The following is a 25,188-nucleotide window of genomic DNA, read 5'->3' on the forward strand; positions in this document are numbered from 1 at the left end:
AACAAGTTTTGTGGAAAACTGTTTAGTTGTTTTTGTGTAATCTTGTTTACAAACATTCAATGAAAACATTATCTCCATAATTGAAGTGAAAAACGTATCAGACCCAACCACAGCCCCCGATTTCACTGTGCATTTCGATGCTGGTTACAGTAAGTGTTTTACATCAGAACCCCTATCAGAAACTACCATTTTGATAAACCATTGAGAGTTATTTAAGTTTTGGGGTTTTATATTTGCTAGCCAGGTCTTGCTGTTATTGGAAGAACTTTTAATCCTCAACAGGCTTCTCTCACTGCAGACATTTTTACTCATCTTTTGCCAGGTAGGTGTAATTAATAACATGACTGATGGATCCTTTCAATTTAGGTGTGTCAGTAAAATGGCACGTTCCAATCAAGGGTTCGGCAGCGGCATACCTGAATGATGTTATTTATTTCTTCATTTGACGAGAGAAATCGTCAGTTGTTTGAATTCCTGCTCCCATGTGAGAAAGGGGAAGAGTTTTCGGGTAAGGTGGGATGAAGGGTTGTTCATCATACTTGGAGAATAAAGATTTCAGCGAATATGCATGGGTCAGGGACAGGGTAAAAATGTATGTCTGAAGGGGGTCTTGTGTAGAGGCGAGGTTAAATGGCTTTACCGCACACTTTAACACCAGCCCCTGCAGCACACTATATACCTTCAGACATCCAGGTCATGGTATCCTCAGAAGTTACCTACACTGCGCAAACTTGTACAAACTTCTGGGACTACATCATATTGCTTTGTCACAGTGATAGTGCCACCTACTGGGCAAGGGAAACAACAATCAGCTGAGTAATGAACATTTTTGTTAATCCTGACATAATACAGACGTCCATGCTTCAGTGTGAACATTGACTACATTTTGATAGCACATAATGTCTTTATCTGCCATGGAACAGTGCCTCCTAACAAATATGTGTCTCTATCCTAACTGCAGAAGGAAAGAGATGCTGATTGGGTAATCGTGACTGCATTATGTTTTTTAAATATGTAATAACATGATAATTTACATATTTGGGGAATCCCGAACACTGAGATACTGAATTCATCAATAAAATATACTACTTGTTATTTTCCTGATCTTTCAGTATAGTATCAAGTAGTACTGACTGTTTTATGGTCATGTTTAGACTTGTGCCTCACTTGGCTAAGGTTGGAGAAAGATCCTGGTCTGGCTTATTACCCATCTTTTACATGCGGTTGTTGTCTTAATACAGACAACACAACTTCTTCTAATCACACAACAGTAACTAAACAGTCAACACTCAACCAAAGATCACACTACTTCCATATGGATTTTATGTGTTTGCTACTCATTTAAACAATCTTAACAGAAAATAATCTTTTCTACAAAGACTAATTCATAATTTATCCTGGCAGAACCCGATGCATCTGAAAACCAGCTGATTTAGTAGAGTTGAGTTTGAGCTTCAGCAGGAGTCGATGGAGCCGGTCGAACTTCCGCTTTACGTGATTCTGCATACTGGTAATGAAACCAGGTGGATTTCCTTCAGCTTAGTGCATTTCTAACCAACAGCTGACCAAGTTCAAACTCTCACTGCATTCCTTGCGTGTTTGGACAGAGGCCTCAAACATGAGTGTCAGTTTGTCCAGACACATTGTCCTCGTCCTGGAGCTTCCGCTGTTATCCTCCTCCTGGCAGGAAGGAGGGAGCTGGGTCTCAGCCCGAAAAACATCAGGACATCGCAATAAAACCCAGAACACCTCAGGGCTGCAGATCTCTCAGCTCTTACAAGTTTCCACAAGTGTCCTGCCTGTAAGGTTGCAGCGTATTTAAAGAGGAACTATTTAGACTCTTGAAGAAGTGAGGGTGGTGTTTATGGGTAACAGGTAATAATACCAGGACTAACTGAGTGTGCAGTTTCAACAGCGGGAGGTGGGACCCCAAAGCAGGTTGGTGCTCAGTCAATGATGTCTCCTTTCACTGTCTCATTTGGGTTCAAAGGTTTATTGGTGTTTTTTTCGAGCGTTTGAGTGGAGAAAGTTACAAGGTGTAGAGTTTAGCAGTGACACAGTTTACCCTAAAATTTAACTTGACAAGAGTCTGAAAGGACAAAAATCATAAAACCGTCAGACTGAGTGGTTGCTTGTAACCTGCCTGGAGACAAAGATACTGTAGCTCCTCTTCAGATCTTTTGACCTCATAAAGATATTGATGTTAACACTGTGTACAGTGTGTAAAACTATCAGCAGATGCTGTGAGCAGTGATCACTGTCCTAACACCTTCTTATTCTATTTAATTAAAACAGAATAAACACAGTCAGTAAAGACAGCTGAACAGATTAGAGCTGCTAAAATGCTCAAAGTGCAGCCGATAGTTTTCCCAGAGGCTACAGATTTGAAAGTAAGAGACTGTGGACATCAAACTATAATTAGAACTGAAGGTATCTGTAGCATCTGTTTCCGATTTCAATCGCTCCGTGTTTTTCAAATCCCGGCTCAAGTAACAGAGAAGAGCCGATGAAAACTGATGCGGACTCTGATCTTAGGTAGTCAAATTGGACCAACTCATTCATATGAAATGAATTGAGACTTTCTGCCTGATTTTATGCTGTGACTCCCAGATTTGACATCTTGAGCTCTCATTTTCTATTATAAACTACACATTCCATTAAACGTTAATAATCTTCGGTTATGTTGTAACTCTGATTGCATTTCTTCACATTTTCAAGCAACAGAGAATTAATTTTTCCATTCAGGATGAATTATGCCTTTGCCCTTAGGAGGCAAAGGGCTTATCAGTTCCACATCCTCAGTCAGTGAGGGAGGGGAAAGTGTTCCCATCTTAGTTTGCTGATGGTTTGTTGCATGCCTTCAACTGAGAACAACAGACATACTGTCATATTTCATCTCTATTATGCAACAATGGGAAATCCAGACAATTACAGAATCAGCTGTTTTTCTTCAGGATATTAAAAACACATAAATCTCTCCTAAATCAGGAGAATTAGTGCCGATTCAATGCTGTCACGTAAAATTGTCCAACTCCGTGTTTTAACTTGAGCTGATGCCACGGATCTGCTCAGCTGAAAAAAATAATTGCAACAGTAATAATCAACTGCTGATTGAATAAATGTGCCATACGGTTGATAATGTAGGAAATTCCAAAATGAAAGAAACAATGGAGCTCTGATAGTTCTGTTAATATCATTCACTGCTAAATATTAAATGATATATGATGCAAAACGATTAAGATAATGTCATAAAGTAAATTTAAAGGTTTTACTTTCTTTTAACAATGATAATTAAGATGATTTTATTAATTTGATGAAATAACACAAATCTTTGATGAACAAACCTTTATAAAGAGACATTGCAGAAACAATACTGAGTCTTAAGCCCTGCTAGCTGCTCTATCAGGCTGCATGGTAACAACCACAAAGTGCTTATGTGTTTATGATTAGCAACCACAACACGGCCATCCACAAAACTAATAGCTAGCATGGCTTTAAATAACTTTTTATTATTATTAAATTATTCCTTACATCTGTTCAATGCATTATGGATGGAGAAGGGAACTATTCTCACACTAACTTTGATTCTGTGTGTTAGCGCATACATTTTTGGAGATAAACATTTAGATATTTCCACCAGCAAAATCTTTTGTTTTCTATGAAGAAATTTGATGGACAAAAACAATACTCATCTCAAAGTGAAAATATGGCATGTTCTATTCATATCACAGATTAATTTCTTAAAGAGCAGCAGAAACTCATTCTTACCTCCTGGTATTTCAGATTGATGTTTGTGTATCCTTCTCCCCACAGTTACAATTCTTGATTGAAAATGAATCAAGTAAAGCTGCATCATGACAGAGGACATTTCTTGGTCTTCATCACCATGTTGACTCTGCTGGGCTCGGGCCAGGCCTTACCGAGGACGGACCCTCCCCTCCGTGCTGATCAACCCTTCCTTTTCATGTGGAATGCCCCAACTGAGCTGTGTGACAGCCGCTTTGGCATGCCCCTCGATCTCTCCTACTTCCACTTTGTCAGCAGCACGCTGAAAACAGCGACCAACCAGAGCATCTCCATATTCTACACCGACCGCTTCGGCCTCTTCCCGTACGTGGACGAAGACACTGGTGAGATTTACGATGAGGGACTCCCACAGCTGATAGACATGCAGGAGCACCATGAGCTGGCCGAGGACGACATAGAGAACTATATTCCTTCTAACCAGCCAGGTCTTGCTGTGCTTGACTTTGAGGAGTGGAGGCCACAGTGGGTTAGAAACTGGGGCAGTAAAGACATCTACAGAGAGATTTCCATAGAAACAGTTAAGAAAAAAAATGCATCATTGTCTGACGATGAGGCGGAGGATCGGGCGAAGATCGTGTTTGAGCGTGGAGCAAAGAGGTACTTCCTCCGCTCCATCCGCATTGGGAAGAGGCTGAGGCCCAACAGACTCTGGGGTTACTACTTGTACCCTGACTGCTACAACTATGACTACAACAAGGACATGGCGGGCTACACTGGAGAGTGCCCCACCATCGAGAAGGACAGGAACAATGAGCTGCTTTGGCTGTGGAAAGATTCCACAGCGCTTTTTCCATCCATCTATCTGGAGCTGGTGCTCAGGGACACCCAGCAGGCTCGGCTGTTCGTCCGCCATCGAATCCATGAAGCCATCAGGGTGTCAACACTCCCCAACAGTTCCTACTCCGTCCCTGTATATGCCTACATACGCCCTGTGTACAAGGACAGCACTGATGTCTACATGTCAGAGGTCAGACACACTGGTGCTCACTCACAAGACTCACACAAAGGTGTCGTCACTATGAGGCTGAATGTAGGCTATGATGCTGTGTATTCCACAGAACAGACTCTGATATGTCTGATTGGCTGCCAAGTGTCTTGTAGCCTTATCTTAAGCTCAACGGACATACATGCAAACTCTGGTATTGTTACCATCTATTAAAATCTATTGTTTAAAATGGCTTTTTTCACATTTGAATATCAAACTTCATTGGTGAGGTTTGCAGTTTAGGAATCAATATGACTGATGTCATTTCCTTTGCTTATCTGGCTGATTGTCTTTGTTCTTTGCAGTTTGATCTGGTCAACACTATTGGAGAAGCTGCCGCTCTTGGTGCTGCTGGCGTTGTCTCCTGGGGAGACATGAACGTCACAGAAACAGAGGTAGAAAGCAGTGGTAGAGTAGTATTTTTCGGCCAAGGATTGAAACTTAAACTTACAATAACTAAATGGTCCAACATCCTACACATTTTTAGGACTCCTGCTTTGATGCTCGACGCCACCTTGAGCAGGTCATGAACCCTTACATCCTGAATGTCTCGACGGCAACACAGCTCTGCAGCAGAGCGCTCTGCCAGGGCAGAGGTCGCTGTGTGCGGAAGCGCTGGGACGACGATGTCTTCCTCCATCTTGACCCGCGCCGTTACCGTATCCAGTGGCAGAGTCGCACTGGCCCGCTCACTGTGAGTGGTGGCCTCTCGCAGGACGACATCAACTGGTTTGACCGCAGCTTTGACTGCATGTGCTACAGCGAGAAGCCGTGCAGATCAGTTATGACCTTCAATATCATCCAAGAGGCCGTCATCACCATGGGCAATCGAGGCGCTGACAGGCCCCGCCCCCTCCTGCTGGTTGTGATTTCACTCTTTCTGAAGTGTGCTGTGATGTGAATAGTCCATGATGATAATGTAATTACAATGTTATTTCAGCTTGTTGTTTGCTGTTTGTTATTTGTGACTGTTTTTACTAGTGTTGTTTTGAATTCAGTTTAGCCTCATGTTCCTGTCTCGCTCTGCACCCGGGGACATAAATCTGTTGGTAAAGAGATTAAAGAGTAACCCAGCTCTTTCCTTTGTAGTGTTTATGAGACCTCCCTATTTGTAGTTGTTGTTATTGTTTAAAAATGAAACTGAATTTCTCCTTGCGGGAATATAAACTGAGCTGACTTATTATTTAACGCACCATGAAATGTTATTGCTAATGTCCGGTGTTTTAACTTTACACCTTACAGCCTGGAACCAACACTTTGACAAGACTTCCCTCTTAAATAAAACTAATGAGCAAATTGACATTTAACACGAATTTCTTAAAATAAAAAATAAAAGCTTTAAGTACATGTCATGCTTGTTCTACATATTCCTGTTCATGATTTCCAGAAGATGATCTCTGATGCTTAGGTATTTTCTGTGTTGTGCCATCATCAGATTGATACGTTCAGATTGAAATGTGTGAAGTTATTGCCATGCAAATAAATTCAAACACCTAGGATGAATAGTAATGTTTTTATTTCTGAAAGTTTTTTTCCCCCATTCCCTTTAGCTGTGTACTATGTGTTCCATGTTTATTAGGAAATGATAGCTTATTGATATGCAAAACTAAGTTGAGTGATTATGATTGAAATCATGTGTGAGCATGTTGACACTGTTTAGTTCATGTAGCCAGAGTGTTTGAAATTGACTCTGCGGCAGTTGTTGAATACAATAAGACTGTTATGAATAAAACACAATAAAACTGAGAGCTTGCTGTATTTCCGTTGTGGTCCTTCTTCAAGTCAGGCAAGGCAGACACAACACATGTATGCAATTACATCACAATCATTTATACAAGCAAAATGAACTTAAGATAAACAGGATGTATACTCATCAACCTATCTGTACAAAACCCCTAGAAAAAAATTTGTTCAGAGATCCTGCCGCAAAGAATACAAAATATTTTCCCTAACGGCACAGTTTGATCTTAGGTGCCATCCACACAGTTATGTTTTATTTTTAAATGACTCTTTGGTAATTTACTCACACTAGCCATCCACATTGCAGTGGAGTTCCATGTCCATCAAAATGCAGATGCCATCCCCATGAAAGCACATGGTTCATCTTTAGGTTCGTCACAGACAGTTGTGTGGATGAAGCAGCACATATAGGTGAAGCTTTTCAGTGAATACCCCAATCTGGCAACTTTTTACATTGTAATAATGCTATTTCATAACTTGTACCATATGATGACGAAAGATTGGTTCATCAAGAAACAGTGTCTCTAATCGTATTAGCTGCTATATGACATGCTGATTTTGTCACAGCATATAGCATTTTGATATAAATAAGCTTTTTATGAGCTTTAAGTTGGAGCTGGAGAGGATTTGTAAAACATAAAGTCACTTATCATATGACATCATATGATGTTTGATCATTTGATCATCAACTGTTTGTGGATATATCTGGAAAATTTTGTGTTTCAGACTATATTCTTGTTCACTTTGACCTTTGACCTTTGATCAGCTCGAAAAACCTTCCACTTAGTTTGGTGAAAATCCATTCACATCATCTATCTAAAAAACACACACACACACACACACACACACACACACACACACAGACACACAAAAACACACACAGGTGAAAACAACACCCTGCTTCAGGCTGCTGGCATGCTGGGTAATTAAATAGTAAGGATTTGTAAACAGAGAACAAAATAAAAAATAATATTTCTAAAGGTCAGAGAGAAACAAAGATATTCCTCCTGAGTATCACTGAAGTATTAGGATCACAAATCAATGACTGGCTGAAAGAGAATGAATAAAACAAATGACTTTATTATGAAATGGATACCAAAACCTGGTATTAGACTAAAAGAAGAATGGAAAAGCTGCATCATTGTCTGTCTCCCCTGCCCACGCAGACAAACACACACACACGTTCTATCCCTCTCTCCCTAGCTCGCTATAATCAGATTTTATATAATGACAACAGCCGTTTTGTGATTTTGGCTATATTTACATGCAAGATGATCACTCATCACTCAGTTTAATGAGACGCACAGAGAAGTGAACCTTATATTCACAGGGGCAGCACTGATGATTCTCTCATACTTTGTCAAAAGTCATTCAATATGTTGGCGACACTGACTAGTTACTGTTCAGTAAATAATTAATGTCATAATGGAACCTAGTACCAGGTAATTTTCACTGACAAGTTAATGCTCACTGTCGTCATGTAGTGAAGGGTTTGTAGTGAATTACTAGTGTTTTTGACTTATCCACTTAAATATTGCTTCTCTGCATTAAACCTTAAACATTTAACTTCTTTTTGAACCTGAAGAAATATAAAACCGGTCAAGTTAACTCATCAATTAGTGAGGATTCAGAAGAATCATTGAGAGAGTTTATCAGCTCACAGCTTCACAGATGTGAAACACATCTGCCTTATGTCTCTGAATTAATGTGCAGCTAATTAAAAATGATACCATCCAATGAGCATATCAAACTTTCTCATAATAATTTACAATCAATTTTAAAAACTGAAATACAGATAATTATTCATGAAATTATATTCGGCCATATGTTTCAATGTTGATACTTAATACTATTCTGAGGTATTTTTAAACTAGAAAACGAATCATCTTGAAAGTTAATTATCTGTGACAAACTGACAATTATATATTGGTTCGATGTCAGAGTGAACTGTCTTTGCTGTACTTCATGTTACTGTCCTGCAGGGGGAACAAGAGCTCTATATATTTTACCCACATCAGCCTCATGCAGTTGTGTGATCAACATATAGCGACAAACCGATTTAGGCTGTCCATCTTCATGTCTTTGGACTCTTGTCTTTGGACTCTTGGCGGAAGCCAGAGTTCCCAGAGACAACCCACACCGACACAGGGAGACTGACAAACTCAAACTGGGATTCAAACAAAGACAATTCTGGCTGTGAGGCTAAACAAACATTTCTAGAACAAGTGAAAAAAGCAGTTCCAAGTCACAGCTCCAACCTTAAGCATGACCAATGATTCATGTGGTTAGCCAATGCTCTTTCTTTTGGTGGGCACGACTTCAAAAAGAGTGAAGAAAGACGCATTCTAACCTAAACTACAGGACAGACACGATTAGACAAATGGCCAGCCTGCCTCCACTTGAAGATTAAGTTGTGTGATTGGTTGGTTTTTAGGCCTAGTAATGCGACCATCAATTTTCCATTGAAAGTATGTTCTCTGGTTGTCTTTGTTTAAACCTGATGAACCTTTTTTTACTGATCACTTTCACCTTTTTCTCAGGTAAAGCAACCTGAAGGTAAAATTAGGGACCAGGTTACTTCTAGAATATACCTAGTTGTTATTAACATTTACACACATTTTATATATGTATAGGTGGAAGATTTAAAAGTGATCTTGTAATTACCATATTCAGCTCTTCAAGTGTGTATATGTTGCTGTGGTCTATAGCGTTAGTTTACATTAAACTCCAGTTCAGCCTTGAATGGCAGAGCTTACTTTAATTAACAGTGACTCTGCAGCAAGATCTGGGTTGCCAGGTATTGTGCTGTTTAAGTAAAGGTTGTATCTCAGATCTTTTCTAAAATGCTTTATTATACATACATTTTTCTGGGGAATTTAACCCCCAGGTGGCATTCAGGGTTCACTGGTCCTCATGGTTTTGCCTCAGTCACAAAAAAGAATCTGAAAACTCAACACAACTTAGTGTTGTAAAATAAAACTCATTCTGCATGTGTGGAATGTGCAGTGATGAAACACACTCATTGTTGACTTGTATGAATGACTTGCATCCTTGCACAGTGGGATTTAATGAGAGGACTCAAGTCTGACTTGGTCTTACATCCCTCTCATCCATATGCAGGACTGGCAGCATCAGCTGCTCTTTCAGAAGAATTCGGCCTCTGAGTGACGGAGCTGCTCTGATCAACGGCCTGACTGTTTTGTGCTGTATGAATATTTCATGTCTGGAATCTCTTCCTGGTTCCTGCTGTGACCTGCAGGTTTACAGATCACTACTGAAGTCACTCTGAGCTGCTGAAGATTATCTTGAATATATCAAACTTCAAGTTTTTACAGTAGTAGACATTTTGCACAATCTGGAATGAATATTCTTACTCTGAAGCTCATACAGTAGCTCTCCATGTGCATTTATGAATATGCAAATTTGCAGCTGTGGTTTAGGGGGAAGAGCTGAGGGGCAGCATCGTTCAGAGGAATGTGCAGGAATCCTTCTTTTGATTCAGACACTTTAAGGCTGAACTGAATCAAAACCGTCAGGTCAATGGAGGATTTCCTATTTCCCATAACAAGCTTGATGACGCCCTTTGAGCTGCTGCACTTACTGCAGCTCAGTCAGCCGCCTATTAAGCTGTCCGAGTTCACAAATGAAATGTAACTTATCATGTAAATAACACAACATTGACGTTGTATTGCACCTTGTCTTTTGTAACATTTGTACAGTTGGTTAAGTTTGAAAGAAAAAATTTACGATAAAATATTTTCCTGACTTTGTTTTGTTGCATTTGCTGCCACCGGGGTCTCCCACACAGAGACGGGCCTGGGTTTTTTCAGCATGATTATTTTCTTTAAACAAACTCCAAATCTCAATTTAAAGTGCCAGCTATTTTCAGCTCGCCCTTAACTTTGCAGCTCAGGTTAGTTGAGTGTAGCTGTTGCTTTACGAGCTTCACTTATGTCCTCCTGAGTCTCTGTGTCTTCTCCTCTGGCAGCTCCGTCGCTGCCTTTTGAATCCAGGGAGAGTTGATTGCCCAACTGAACTGTTCCTCTCCTGCTCGCCCTGGTTCCCCTGGAGCCGCTCACTGAGCCATCTCCTCACTGCCCTATTCTCTTTTTGAAAAATGATCCATCCTCCATCCCATCCTGAGATAAACAGGCAAACTAATTTACGTTATCCATTCAGAATGCAACGACTCATTTCTGTGGTGCATATGGAGGAGTCATTGAATGGGAAGCCTCCAAAAGGTGTGGTCCCTGAACTGGGATTAACCAGGTCCCATTCCCCTAGTTGTGAAGTTGTTGTTCTGTGTGTTCAAACGCTTGAATGTGGGAATAACATGGATGCTGTAAACAAAATATTTTGTGTTTAAAAAAAGTACATGAACATTACCTTGTATTATTTCTAAAATAACAAAGAGCAAAGAAAAAGGTTCAGGTGTGATAGGCCTTTATCGTTTATGCATGTTAGTCCTAAAAATGTTTGCATGGCTAAAAGTCTGGTGTTGGAAGATATAAATGGACATTCAGTTTGCAAGTGACAAATTAAACATTAGAAAAGTTCACATTAGAAGCTACTTTTACAAGCTTGTACATTAATGATTCATAAGGGATGACGGCAGATATTCAGAACTGGTGCACCAACATTTTCACCACATGAAGGCCTAGACAGCAACTGACTGCTATTCAATACATTATCCATAATTAGGAACTTACAGACTTCACCTGTAAACAGTTATAGATTCACAAAGAACTTGTGCAACACAATCAAGGCACCAGATACAAACATCTCTTAAGACTACAACTGTGTTAACGCACACACAAGTTCTATTTTTAATACATGAGGCTGCAGTAGTTCCTTCATTGTGGGCCAGGGCAGATCTGCACACCTGCCCCTATCAGCGGCCATAAAGGGGCTACACTTGTATTATTATTTTGTTTTTATTTTAGTATCGTTAGAAAGGGAATAGTTTAATAATGCAAAAAAAAGAATTGGAAAGGCAGGGGCAACTCAGGGGACAAAACAGATTTCAGTTGGGGCCACTGGGACATGGGGAAACAATGGCTTGAGTGTAAATCAAGTTCAAATTAATTTGTGTTTGTTTAAAATTAACTTTGGAAATGTTACTTTGACAAAAGTTGAACTGCTGTGTAGAAACTGGTTAACAACCTAGAATAACTCTGATCTAATTTTTAACATTCATCGCAAATAAGTTCAAAATACCAGTTGGTGTGAGGGACGAGGCATGTGTATGGTTTTTTGTGTGTATGAATTCTTTATACATTTTGCTGGAAATTAAGAATGTAATTTGCTTAAAGATTACATTTTGGTGAAGTGTTGGCATTAGAGAAAAGGTTAGGATGTCAGCAAAACCCCAGATTCATTGTGAATACTGACAGCAAATCCCCTCTTAGCTTTCATGGGCAGTTTATGGGCTGATGATGACCCAACAAGAAAAGTCTGGGAGGGGGGGAGTCATAGAAAAGAATCAGTTGAGTAAGAGCACTTGACAACAGCTGACTGAACTCCAGCCTGCTCCTGGTGGAGCCTTCACCCTCTGGGATCTGGCACCCCGTCCGGCCCAACTCCTGCCTGCATTATTATCTGCTCTGTGGAATGGAAGCTGTGGTCAAGGGGGGATAAGAGCTTTATTGTCCTGATTCTTTTCCTTTGTTGGGGATTGCCACATTTCTAGGTCACCGGCTGTGACTGAACTCCCCGCTGCCCAACTGATGCTTCACTGAGGGAATTCACTCCCTCCCCTGTGTCCCCCCCACCCCCATATTTTCTCTCAGCACTGTCAGGGGGGAACGCAATTAGAAATCAGCTCCGGGCAACAACAGCCAGGCTGCGATCTACCAAACGATTCCAGCGTCTGTTTTCTGTCGCAGCAGATACATTATGGATGCTCACTCAAGCGGTTTGTCAAAGGGCTCTTTCATGGTGATAATTGGGCGGACGGACCTTCAGATCCTTCCCCCCCATTCTCATTTGGCCTCATAATTATCTTCAACCTTTCACAGTGATCACTCTCACTGGGGTAAACTTCACATTAATGTTCTTGCCTGAGGTTTGGATGCTGCTATAAAAAGCGGCAGCTAATCACTGATGATCGTTTGAGTTAAAAACTTTTATGTGACAATAATTTGAGTATATTCAAATATAATGTTTACCATCCACATGAATACACTCAAAAGAAAACTAAACTTAATATGCATCAGTCTTTTTCATTAAATCATAAAGAATAACGACCTTTTAGCTCAAAGAGTGATCAAAATCTCTCATGTACTGATGATAAATTTGGTCTTTTCCCAGCAAATTTCATCGGAACAATTCATTTTTGCTGAATATTTGTTTGGGATGGATTTACCATGTTCACCAAACCAGCACCACACACAATGTACAGCTGAGGCTGATGGTATTTAGATTTTAAGTAACTCACCATGTCGGGGACAATATTGCCTTTTCAAGACTTAAAGGGATAGTTGACTGAAAAATGAAAACAGCGTTGTAGCAGAATCCAATGCAATTGGAGTGAATGGTGACCACTTTTTCAAACTTTTTTTTTCAGTTTTTTTATTTATTCTGAAGAAGAGGTCACTTTGGCTGCATCACGGTCTACCCCTGAGCCTCCTAAAGTTTTGTGTGACCTCTAACACTTCACCCAACCCTCCATCATCAGAGTGGGGAGTAGATAATGAGTGAGCTTAATAGTGAACTAAACATCTGCTGTAGTGTAGCAGGAACATATGCAGACCGCCTCAAGTTTCTCCTCTTTATCTTTCCAGGCTGATTCAGTTGGTGGATGTGAAGAGTGCAGAGGGAGCTGGAATGTCTTCAGGCGATGGCACAACGAGCTGCTCCCCAGTCCCAGCTGGTTGGCAGCAGAAACACTGTCACCTACAGGAGAAGAAGTAGGTCCACATTCAAAACACACAATGAGCATTGACAACCTATTGAATCCTCAGATGAATGGCACAAATATGATTCATATATGTGGAGACATTTGTACTGACCTTATGAAAAGTTGGGGAAAATGTGTGGCTGTGACCCTGGATGGAGCATACAGAGGAAAACAGAGGAGAGTGAACTTGTGAAAGGAAGCTAACTTCTGCTAATTTACGCTAATTCACACACTCAAGGGTTTTAACCCCGACTGTCAGCACCGACTGGCTCAGACTGGAACAGAAAACTTGGTCCCGTCAGTCATCACAACCAAATCCCACTGATAAACAACAGCCGTGAGGTGTTTCCCCTCTGAATGTGCTGGAGCCAGTTCGCAGGGCTCCTGCATATCAGTCCCATCGCCACATTGGAACGCGACACATTGTTCTCATCACCTCTGGCATGTGGTGACAGTTTGTCTGAGTTTGTCAGGGCAGAAAATCCAATCAGGTCAATGGGTACTGTCAGGACTGAATTCATTCCAATTTTTTACGGAAGGGTGAAATAACGGGAGCAGCCCCCCTGGGCACCTCCCACAGGAAGTCAGACAGACTTGCATATGAAATTTGACAACCACTCTACCACTGCACTGTCTCTGCTACCACAGGAACATGGCCAAGAGAAACAATGATCTACATGTGCATGTTAAGATGTTGGAGGGTAGAAAAGGGATAACATGGATAACAGCCAGTGGGTAGTGCCATTAATTATCCATAAGATGCTGATAGAAAAGTTAAACAGCTCACTCTTATGTTTCCTTTAAAAAATTTGTCTGGCTGCAAGTTTGAAGTACAACAGTTAGTGGTACTAGTAGAGAGCAGATAATCTAGGTCAGTGGTCTTCAACAGGGGGTCCGCAACCCCTGGGGAGTCCGCGGGGGTACTGCAGGGGGGTCGCAACATTTTTGGTTGATGAAACAAATTATTTTTTTTTCAGAAGTTTTTTTTTCACAAAATTCACCTATTCAGAACCAGAATTGTATATATTGTCTTTAGATACACATTGACATGAATTCAACATATTGTAGCGACAGATAAATTGAGGCAGAAGACGTTATCTTTCAGTCAGCAATGCACACATTCAGCTACACACAGTAGCTCTCTCCCCTTTCATGCAAATACGACAGCACAGGCACTAGCCAATCAGATCACGTTTATGCTCACGTCTAAAGTGTGCGAAGCTCAAAAATAAAAGATGGCGGACCAAACTCTGTAGATGGTCGTATTTGTACCTAAAAGTTGTTTGACTTTTTTTTGCTTAGATTTTAAAAAATTTACAGAGAAATAGACACTGTACAATGTAAAAAAAACATTACTGTAACTGAAAAATAATTCTGAGAGGATTTACGAGGTGTCTGAGCCACCTTTCTAATGTAAGCATGCTACTACCCACAAGGGTAGTATTGAATGGACAATAACAGGGTAGCTATGTTTATACATGGCACTAGGCCCAGAATAATATAAACACTATTTTATGCAATTTATATAGTAGGGGGTCCCTGCTCGATCTCGCCATCAGTTTGGGGGACCTTGGCCTGAAAAACGTTGAAGACCCCCGATCTAGGTAGATAAAGTCTTCTAAATCTGCACCACAGACTGTTTATAAAATGCTCTGCACACAACTTCCAGCTCACAAACGCTAAAAAAGTGACAGAATATTGTAGAACTGCTTGAGGAGGACTGTCAAGGAATAATTCTGAAGTAGCTGCAGAGCATCAACACAGACCTTTTCAAACAGGAAGATTTAGAATGGGCACTGCACTAGATAACATCATTTAAAATGCAGACAGGGTTACTTAAATGCAATCTTTGTTAAATTTAATGCATTTTATTGAACTAAATTGTTCATTAGACACAGAAATGCTCACTGTCGACCTTCATGTATTTTTGCCTAGCATGATGACAAGTGATCAGTTTTAACCATAGTTGGTATTAAAGATACTTTAGGAAACAAATAATCCAGCGAACACATCATTAAGAAATGAATGTAATGTTTAATCAGGAAAAGGACATCATCTGGTAAATATTTTGTCTTGGTGTGACCAAATACAAATAAATTCAGACACAGCAAGTATGGGTGTAATAATGATCACAACATTTTATTTGATATTTTGTTTTTAAGCACACAGCAGAAGGAAGTTACCTGAATTTGAATTGTCCAGAACAAGTGGGTTTGTTACCCTGGTAACCTGGCGTCTGTCCACCAATCAGGGGGCAGTGATTCCAGTGCTCCCAGGATGTCCATCTCATCTCATCTCAGCCCAGAGAACAACCCTGGGAGCAGTTAGGAGAAGGTCAGTGAGCAGCTTGTTCGGCAGCAGAGCCTCAGTGTACTTGTCGTCCCATTGTTTCTAAATGAATGGGGCTGTCCAATTACTGGAGCAGGGACCAGGGCCGCGGCCTCGTTTACAAAAGACACGAACATGCAAGTTGGGTGCCAGAGAGCAACTCAGTGCCAAACTGGAGATTAGACTAGAATGTGGTTAATACAACAAGTCCTCTGGGTGATCCTGGTTCGAATACAATTAGACATTAATGTTACTTCACCATCCAAAGACTGGAAAGCTATGAATAGTGTGATGAGAACTACCTTATTAAATGACGGCAACCATCTTTGACGAAGACAGAGGAGGCGGAGGTTTATGATCGATACTGCAACCAGACACCAGGGGGAGATCAAGATGTATTGGCTTCACCTTTGGGAGCCGTCATGTCCTCCATCTTTATATACAGTCTATCGTTTCAATGTCATATATGCTATATATCAAATATTGGTGAATTGCCCTTGGATAGCATGGATTTGTATTACTGTTAGAAGTATTGCACACACCCTAACATTGTTTTCATGCCCAGTGTGCAAGTCAACACTAGTGGTTCAACCCATTCACTGTAAGAATGTGTTGAGCTAAAAGCAGTTCCACCAGAAACATGTGCACACTTGTACAGAAACCTGTGAAAGTGGAAGTCAGCCTCGTCCTCTACCTGTGAGCACACAGTCTGAGCTGCTGCACATTTATTTAAACCACAGAGAAGCTGTTCACAGTCCAGACTTCACTGGTTCAGACCAGAAACCATCAGTGACAACTCCTCTCTGAATAACGCAGCCTGGACGGGCTGTCTGTTTGTCTGTCTGTGGTACTGTGGCTCTGTTCACCGAGGCGGCCAGCTGAGAGGAAGACTCCCTCTGTCGTCAAGACAACGGTGGACAAGTACAATGGGGCGCTGTATTCTCCCGGCTGGGCGGCGACGGTGATGACGAAACGATGGCGAGAGACAAGACAGCTGAGAGTGGTGCCGAGCTTGACTCTGCAGATAAACTGACATTAGAATAAGTATTGTTTGTTCCGATGATTTTTTTTTTATCTGAGAAAGAAACACACATTAAAAAATATTAATGATGTTCTTTCATCGACAATAGCTGCCTGGTGGAGGTTCAGTTGTTAGTAGGACTGACTGTAACATGTTGTGTTGGATCTGAACTGAACAAACAATGGCGGCTGTGTCCTCTGGATGGACAGCAACATCAACTGTCTGCTTTTTTGGGGTTCATATGTTTCCTCCTCATCTTCTACCAGCAAAAAGGACCTGACCAAAATTAGTTTTGCTAAACTTCAGGATAAACTTTACATTTCTGGCTCCACTTCTGGTGGCTCGTAGCATCAAACTGTCCATAGTTGCTGTGCTGTAGCCTCTGGTCACAGCAGCATGATTTTAGTGCCTGCTGTTAGACAATAACAGACAGAGCTATTGTACGTTCTGGGAGTGAAACTCAAAACATATTTTTTTCCGATTGACCTTTATGGGTCTCAGATCCGTGGCCTGTAGCAGCATGAAAATGTATAATTAGTCCCTATATGTACTTCTTTTTACAATAAGTCAAAAGATAGAAGCCTGTGCATGTAAAAACTTCATCTGAAAAGTAGCAGCTTGTACAGCAATGTATGAGTTACATGTCTTGTCTGTGTGTAACAACTTACATGTTAGTTAAAATTCTTTCAAATTTGAGTTGTTGAAAAAAGTGACAGTACTGTTTTGTTTCTGCCGTCATAATTTAACTCTTTAAAAGGCACTCAAGGGTTAAAAAACTACTATATATCTTTTAATCCAAGTGACACTTTTCAAGTGGCAAACATACCTGTCACATTACAGACTAAGTGAAGAGCAGTTTTCTGTGAAGAACTGATTACTCACAAAGGCCTGATTCACAGGAACATCAGCTAACACAACACAGCATCTACAGACATTTCTGTTACTGTTCATCCCACTGAAACAACTCACACAGGGACAAAACAGATTATAAGCAGCTACAGATGCTGAGAGCAGCTGTCTTTCCAATACAACAATCAAAGATAACACTTTATTATATATCACCTATTTTATTTTCCTAATGTTTCCTGAAAAGAACGCTGCAGTTCATAGTGTTTGATTTGTACATACCCAATGAATCGACTTAAAGTAATTGCTATTGTAGAACAGAAAGTTTTAGGGTATTCATAACAGGAGTGAAAAATAAATTACATGGAGCAACAGCGGCTTATAAATTCAATACAACTAACTAAAATAACTCAAATAATTTCCATTTTTCCAGGGAAACTGTTGAGACATGTCCAACACATGAACTAAAAACATGGGACAGAATAAATGATCAGTGTCCAACAAAACAGTGACTACTAACAAAAAACAATGAGTGCAGATTGAGTAAAAATACATGGGAGTTAATCAAACAACTAAACAAATAAATGCTATGAATTAATACTGTGTTTCTCTCATATAAATTCTGTAAACAGTGAGTGGACAGGCAATGTCTTCTGTATGTCAATGAAATGTGAAAATTGGGGGTCCATACCAGAAATCTGAAACCTGATAGGTCAACACATCCACCAATCAAAGCCTTAATCAGATCACAGAATGTTCCAGAAACAGCTCCACTTAACACTGCTGATCTTTGACCTTTGTCCTCAGCAGTGTGTCCCCACAGCTGCATAGCTAGTGGAAGTTGACGCCTCCCTGCGGATTGTGCTGAACGGTGAGAGCTCCAGCTCGGTGGTGTTGCACTCATGTTCGGTGTCGCTAGTGCCGGTGGCTCGGGGCGAGCCGCACTCAGCACAGCAGCAGCAGCAACAGTCCAGGAAGGCTTTGGTAAACGGCTGGCAGAGGAAGAACAGTAGCACCGGTGTCACAGCTGACTTACAGAAGAGCAGCAGCTGGCTGACCAGATGCAGGATGTCTAGGGCTCTCCTGGGAACGCTAGCCGCCATGTAAACGCTGATGATGTTGCAGATATTCTCCGGGATGATGCAGAAGCCGTAGAGGATGGCCAACGCCACCACAGTGCAGTTCATCTGGCTTTCAAGCTGGATCTGTTTCTTGCTGCCGCGGATGCAGGCCCGCTCGGCGTGGCGGATCTTGCGAGCAGTGAGGAGCGAGCTGCAGATGGTGAACAGCGTTGGCAGACAGAAGTAGCATCCAAAGTACCACCAGAGTCGTGCACCATCATAGGTGAGACCCAGGACGTAGAGTGTATCTGGGAGCTCGGTGGAGATCCGGACCACGCAGCGTTCGCACGGTGTCACGTCGGGAGGATCGCCTTCCTCAGTGACCAGCTGACGAATTAGCAGCTCGGGTAAAGCCAGCAGCAGAGCGCCCACCCATATGACGGCCAGCTTGGCTGTGGTGGACGCCCAGTTCTCAATCATCTCATAGTACATCTGCACATTGGTGGCGGCTCGGAACCGATCGATGCACAGGGCGCACAGCGTGAAAGTCGTGACCCCGAGAGATGCCACCTGGGAACAGAAGAAAAAACATTTGGTTACACTTTGAAAACGTTCTCATACATGTTCTGGGGGAAATGACCCAGGAGAGAAAAGAGCGACAGTTCTCTGAGTCAACAGAATCAACTGGAGACTCTCTTGAGATAGATCACACCCTCCTGTCAACCTGTTGATGTACAAAACCCTGAGGACTCAGTAGTTAAACAGCATTATTACATGAGGGCTCTGTGCTCATGGGTCGTACCACACCCATCTTTAAAGTTATGATCTCAACTACACGCCTGCACCTTTATAACTGTGACAATACACCTGACAAAACTGGCTCTGGGGCAGTTCTTGCAGACTTACTGTTTAACCTTAACTATAACTAATACTTGATTAAACTTTACGTATAACCTTCCCATAAACACATCTTCATCTTAAAACCAACCATTTACACTTATGTAACTTGTTTTTTGTCCATATAATTTGACCCCATAACAGATTTAGGGTCCCACAAACTATCTGGACCACACAGACTCACAAGGTGAAAATAAACCAGCCACACTGTTGTTGCTGGTAAATAAAGAGTTGACAATGAAAACATAAACCTTGATTGTTCACCTAAATAATTATGCGATGACCATCAGAATTCAGTCAACAAAAAAAGAGAGAAAAGTTATAATATATGCAAGTAAGGAAGTAAGGCAATGTTGATTTGTAAAGAGTAAAGTTTTATGTAAAGGTCAAAATATTGAGTCAAAGTCAAATGTTGTAATGGTTGGTCGAGTAGATAATAAACACTTCCGTTGAACATCCACCGCTCTGACCTTTCTCAAAATATTTAAACAACTTTTCAGAAAATATGATATCGTCCCCAGTCACTGTGGCTCTAACTGAGATGGTGCAATAGACCAAGTGTACCCTTGAATTTGCGGATGGATTCTCAGAGCTGACTGAGCTGTTTTGTCCGACTCTTTATCTTGATGGGATATGTCCTGCTTTCAGTGATCAATCTCTTCTGATCTTCGAAGGAAATGTTGCGAGGGGGTGGGGGTACTCCTAAATACAACACAACAAACTTAATCAAGCACCTCCAGAATCATCATGCTAAAGAGCAAGAGTTCCTGCAGTCGTACAAAGGAAAAGAAGGAGACATGGCGAAGTAGTTACCTTTGGTGGATGTACTGCAAAGATGTGAGAAGCTTTAAACTGACAAAGTGAAAGCGACAAAAATAAAAGTGAAGGGTCTGTAATTGGATGCCCAGCCCCTGTCGGCCCTGAAAACAATGGCTTTTGTCGCTTTCTTGAACACTATTCAATATTTTAATTAATAAATACAAATTCAGTTCATTTATATCTATGTGTTAATTTGTAAAAAAAAAAATTGATAGGAAGGTAACGTTTAAGTCAAGCCTGAATGCAGTCTCTTCCACATGACGAGGTATCAGAACTCGTTGGATCGGTGCATCTCTGATTTTCACACACACACACGCAACATGCAATAGAAAGTGGCCCTGAGACTATTATAAAAAAAACACATGCAAATAGACAAAACACATGCAAAGTAGTGCTGTGAGTATTTGGTAGTATTGTGAGTATTTGCCACTGTTGTGAGTATTTGGTAGTATTGTCAGTATTTGCTTGTGTTGTGAGTATTTGATAGTGTTGTGGGTATTTGATAGTTTAGTGAGTAATTACTTGTGTTGTGAGTATTTGATAGTGTTGTGGGTATTTGATAGTTTAGTGAGTAATTACTTGTGTTGTGAGTATTTGGTTGTGTTGTGAGTATTTGATAGTTTAGTGAGTATTTGGTTGTGTTGTGGGTATTTGCATTTATTCTTTTTTGCAGCACATTTGTTGTTCAATTGATGAACAATTATTAAAATAATGAACAGTCAATCCCATATTAAAATAAACCATCAATAAAGGTTTTTAGAAAAGAATACTTCATTGTCATGTAGGTCATCGTCTCAAACAAAGAGCTGCTGCAGCTAAGAAGCTTACACTCAGTAAACACATCCTTTTGTTTTCAGACGCTTCTCACTCATCACAACCAGCAGCGACCACGTCGAGCTGCAGCGGACGTTCACATGTTAGTGACCAGCTGATTTAAGTCAGCGTTTTCAGCTTCAGGTCAACAACATCAACACAGAGATGACCAGCTGCAGTGGGCACATGCACCACATGTCAAAAACACATGTGGACATTGCAGCCATTGTCAAACATGTGATTATAAAAGCCTCTACTCCCCGTGTTTGAGGTATTTAGAGCAGCTCTCTTTTGCACTGCACTTTTAGTGAAGTCGAAAAAAAATATCGGGAGATAAGGTTTGTCTGACACTCTGAGAAATAAGGTTTCTTTATGCACCTGAATCGGTGCACAGGCAAAGACTCTGTTAATTAGAAACCAGAAACATAGATAATGGGAAACACACTAAACAAGAAAAAATTGTCTTAGGTCAAAACAATAAAGTATCTGTGGAAAAATTATCCTCTCTTAGATATCTTTGCTCTGTTAACTTGGATGAAGACAATCCAGTGATCAGTAGGGAAGTGTGTGTGTGTGTGGGGGGGGGGGGGGGGGGGGGGGGGATCCATGCTGCTAATCTCAGTCTGGTCAGCAGGCGTTGTCTTGTTTTCAGCAACCTGATGTGACACTGATCAGATTAAACAACCTTCACACGAGGAGACATTAAACCCTGAGTGTAAACCCTGAGTGTAAACCCTGAGTGTAAACCCTGATAGTAAACCCTGATAGTAAACCCTGAGTGTAAAGCCTGAGCTCAGTCTGGAGTCGCTCTGATGTGACCTGACCTCTGCATCAGTGGATATTTTATTGTGTAACATGCACCCAGTAAATGTCACATTTGAAACAGTACTTTGTTGGAATGATGAAACACAAACTCATTTTGGTTTAATACATGTGCAATAAACTATGACCTAAATCCCTGCAGACACAAGACACTTTAACCTCCATCTGATTCCATTCAAGTTCAAGACTTCTACTATTTATTACATTTTATAGTTACGATTTAAAATTTAAACTCGTCTGATCATCATGTTTAGTTATTTTTAGATCGAGCTGGTTCAGATCTGCCTTAGTTCAGCTGCTATAGGTGTAAATTGTTGGAGGACACATGAACCATTGGAGCTTCTCTTTCCTCATCTACCTCTTCCTCACATTAATGTCTCATCAATACATGTCACTGACATAACTTGTTCCTCAGAGTTCTTTTGCTCTGCGGCTGCAAGGCCTGGATCATGATCGTGGTGGCCGCTCATCGTGAATTATGGTAACAACTAGATTACTCAGATTTACGATATGCCTACTCACATATAATATACTGACCATATCCCTATCATAACAATTGCCTTTACTGTTCTTTCGTCCCTGTCAGACAAAACTTTTCATTAATGTTGTTGATTTTTGATTTTTTATCATCTAATATCCAAACATAGCATATCTGCTATTTGTTTACCATTAGGAGAACAGAGTCCGTCATATTCCTCACATACTCCCTTCTCTCCTGGCAATACCCAAGGCCAGGTTATTGATAGAGGGTAAACTAGGGGTAAATTGTAATGTACAGGGACATTCATATCTAAATCTAAGGTCCTAAACAGAGAGGCTCCAACTCTTCTAATCAGAGCAGAGGTAGAGAGGCAATATACAGGGACACAACATGATTTAGATATGTGTGTTTTAGGTTTAAGTAACCAATAAGATGCTAGTACATACAGGTAAGATAGATAGTGTCAGCATCTTTAGCCCTTTATGGGCATGTTGTTACTATGGGTGGTGTGAGGTGGAGAGGGACGGAGATAAAATGGGATGCTGTGGGAGTCATCTTCAGACTTTATTTTGACAGTTTCTCTGTTAGTGTTGGTATGGTTTCAACTGCTGGAAATAATATATTACAAATAGGTTCCCAAACTAGGGGCCGCAGGAGGAGGGTCACAAGATGATTTCCAGAAATTAAGTACTATTCAACAATAGAATAAAGACAATTCAAAATGGCATAAGTTACTATAAGCAAAAATACAACTTCCTGTGTCACCGTGTGACACCATCAGCCAGAGCAGGTGTGTTTACAGCGCCACAGGAAACAGCATGTGCACGGAGACGGATTTTTTCCTAACTTGTTCAAATCAATGTCCTCTGGGATCATGCAGGTCGTGATTTTGTGGTTAATCTGGAGATCAAAGACTGAACCGTTTGGTTACCTATGGCCTACATCACACATCATTTGAGGTTATTGTAACGGCGTGCAGAAACATATAAACCTGTTTGAGGTAGATGGAAAGGATTGATGATCCTCCTTTAAACCTGAGATCAGTTCACTCATCAGACCTGATCTCAGTAGCACACCTCGTGTACGCGCACCCCTCACCCTCAGATCCCCTCCTCTCACCTCCAGGTACGGGATGATCCTGCACGAGAACTCTCCCAGCAGCCAGTTCTTGGTGAGCTCGTGAAACACCACGAGCGGCAGGCAGAAGAAGATGATGACGAAGTCCCACAGCGCGAGGTTGGCCAGCAGCGAGTTGGAGATGCTCCTCATGTAGTAGTTGTGGCACACGATGCACATGACCGACACGTTCCCGATGATGCCCACGCTGAAGATAACTACGGCGAGGATCATGACCACGTACGCGCCGTAGGACTCCGCGGTGACCGGGAAGAACGGATTCCTCAGATGCTTGCGCCTGGTCCGCGGGTTCACCGGCACGAATGGCGTGGGGTCGGGAATGTCCGGCAGAGAGTACTCTTCCTCCTCATAGTCGCTGGTGTTTAGTCCAAAAGGCGCCTCGGCCTCCTGCTCTTGCGCCATGGCCACGGGCAGAGCCTCCCATGCGCCCGCGGCTTCATGCTGCAGCGGCTCGGTTGGCTTCTCACTGCCGGGGTCTGAGCTCCGCATCTGCCGCCGGTTGTGTCCGGTACTCGCAGGGATGCAGATGAGTCCATGCCGGGTTTGTTTCTCAAGTTCTCCTGACTTGCATTCACTTCTCCGCGGTCCACCGATATTGTTTCCGTCCGCGCGTAAAGCTTCATCTCTGGGTACAGGTCTGACTCCATTTTGCGGGTCACTTTTACGCACAGAGCGCCAGTGTACCTCTGTCCCCCGAAGCTCAGAGAACGACCTGTCTACAGCCTCCAGCCACGAAACCTGCGCACTCGCAACTCGCGTCCCCTCGCTGTGCACCGAGCTCACAGTGCGCCATGCCCGGCTCTGCGCATTCCTGTCAGCGGTGGTGGATTCATAATGAGGACTGAAAGTCGTCTTTGTTTTGTGCCCGTGGAGCTGACTCGCCACGGCCTCGCTACACAGCCACAAACACAGAAACCTCAGGAATGGAAGCAGCATCGTGTGGTTCCGTCTAACCCGTGAGATGAAACCGTGGGAACTCAAACGATCCGTCCATCTCTGGTCTCCTGAAAAATCCTGACACGAAAAGTTCAGTTTACCTTCGTTTGTCACGAAAACAGCTTTCACCGAGTCTATGGTCGCGTAGGACTGTGGAACCTGATGTCGGGTTCAGGTGCGTCCCGGAGCAGTTCCAGTCTGGAGGCATCACCAAAGAGACCAACTCCGCAGCAGAGCAGTGCCAGAGTGGACAGGAAAAAGTTAACCGACTCGTGTGCTCCGCAGCATGAGATGGAGCTGGGGGGTGGACAGCTGAATCCCAGTCCCCCCTGCGTTAATGAGAGTTTATCCAAGACGAGCTACACTGGAGCGCCTGGAGAGACACACCCGGAGGAGACGCTGAGCTCTGCCAGGGAGGCAGGAGAGGATCCGACGGGGGGAGGAGGAGGAGGAGGAGGAGGGGGAGGAGGGGGAGGGGAGCGCAAGGGTCCAGTCATCTGTCAAGCTTACATTATATCCTATATTACAGTTTTTCTCCATTGCTTTGGCTCATTTCACGAAACAGAAATGACATTCTCAGAGCTCTAAGTGCAATTG

General features: G+C 41.9%; 2 protein-coding genes across 2 annotated transcripts; one reads left to right on the forward strand and one right to left on the reverse strand.

Annotated features, from left to right (window-relative positions):
• The first annotated feature begins 1,849 nt into the window (after positions 1 to 1,849).
• On the forward strand, positions 1,850 to 6,289 carry LOC133955448 (hyaluronidase-5-like). The gene is made up of 4 exons (XM_062390293.1): positions 1,850 to 1,938; positions 3,814 to 4,774; positions 5,098 to 5,187; positions 5,280 to 6,289. Exons 2-4 carry the CDS (start codon positions 3,833 to 3,835, stop codon positions 5,691 to 5,693), a joined length of 1,446 nt encoding a protein of 481 aa, XP_062246277.1. The 5' UTR covers positions 1,850 to 1,938; positions 3,814 to 3,832; the 3' UTR covers positions 5,694 to 6,289.
• A 9,237-nt stretch (positions 6,290 to 15,526) lies between these two features.
• Positions 15,527 to 25,000, reverse strand: gpr37a (G protein-coupled receptor 37a). The gene is made up of 2 exons (XM_062389049.1): positions 23,638 to 25,000; positions 15,527 to 19,256 (listed from the first exon to the last, which is right to left on the reverse strand). Exons 1-2 carry the CDS (start codon positions 24,589 to 24,591, stop codon positions 18,429 to 18,431), a joined length of 1,782 nt encoding a protein of 593 aa, XP_062245033.1. The 5' UTR covers positions 24,592 to 25,000; the 3' UTR covers positions 15,527 to 18,428.
• Positions 25,001 to 25,188: the final 188 nt, after the last annotated feature.

Source organism: Platichthys flesus, chromosome 6, assembly GCF_949316205.1.
Source record: "Platichthys flesus chromosome 6, fPlaFle2.1, whole genome shotgun sequence".
NCBI classification, from domain to species: domain Eukaryota; kingdom Metazoa; phylum Chordata; class Actinopteri; order Pleuronectiformes; family Pleuronectidae; genus Platichthys; species Platichthys flesus.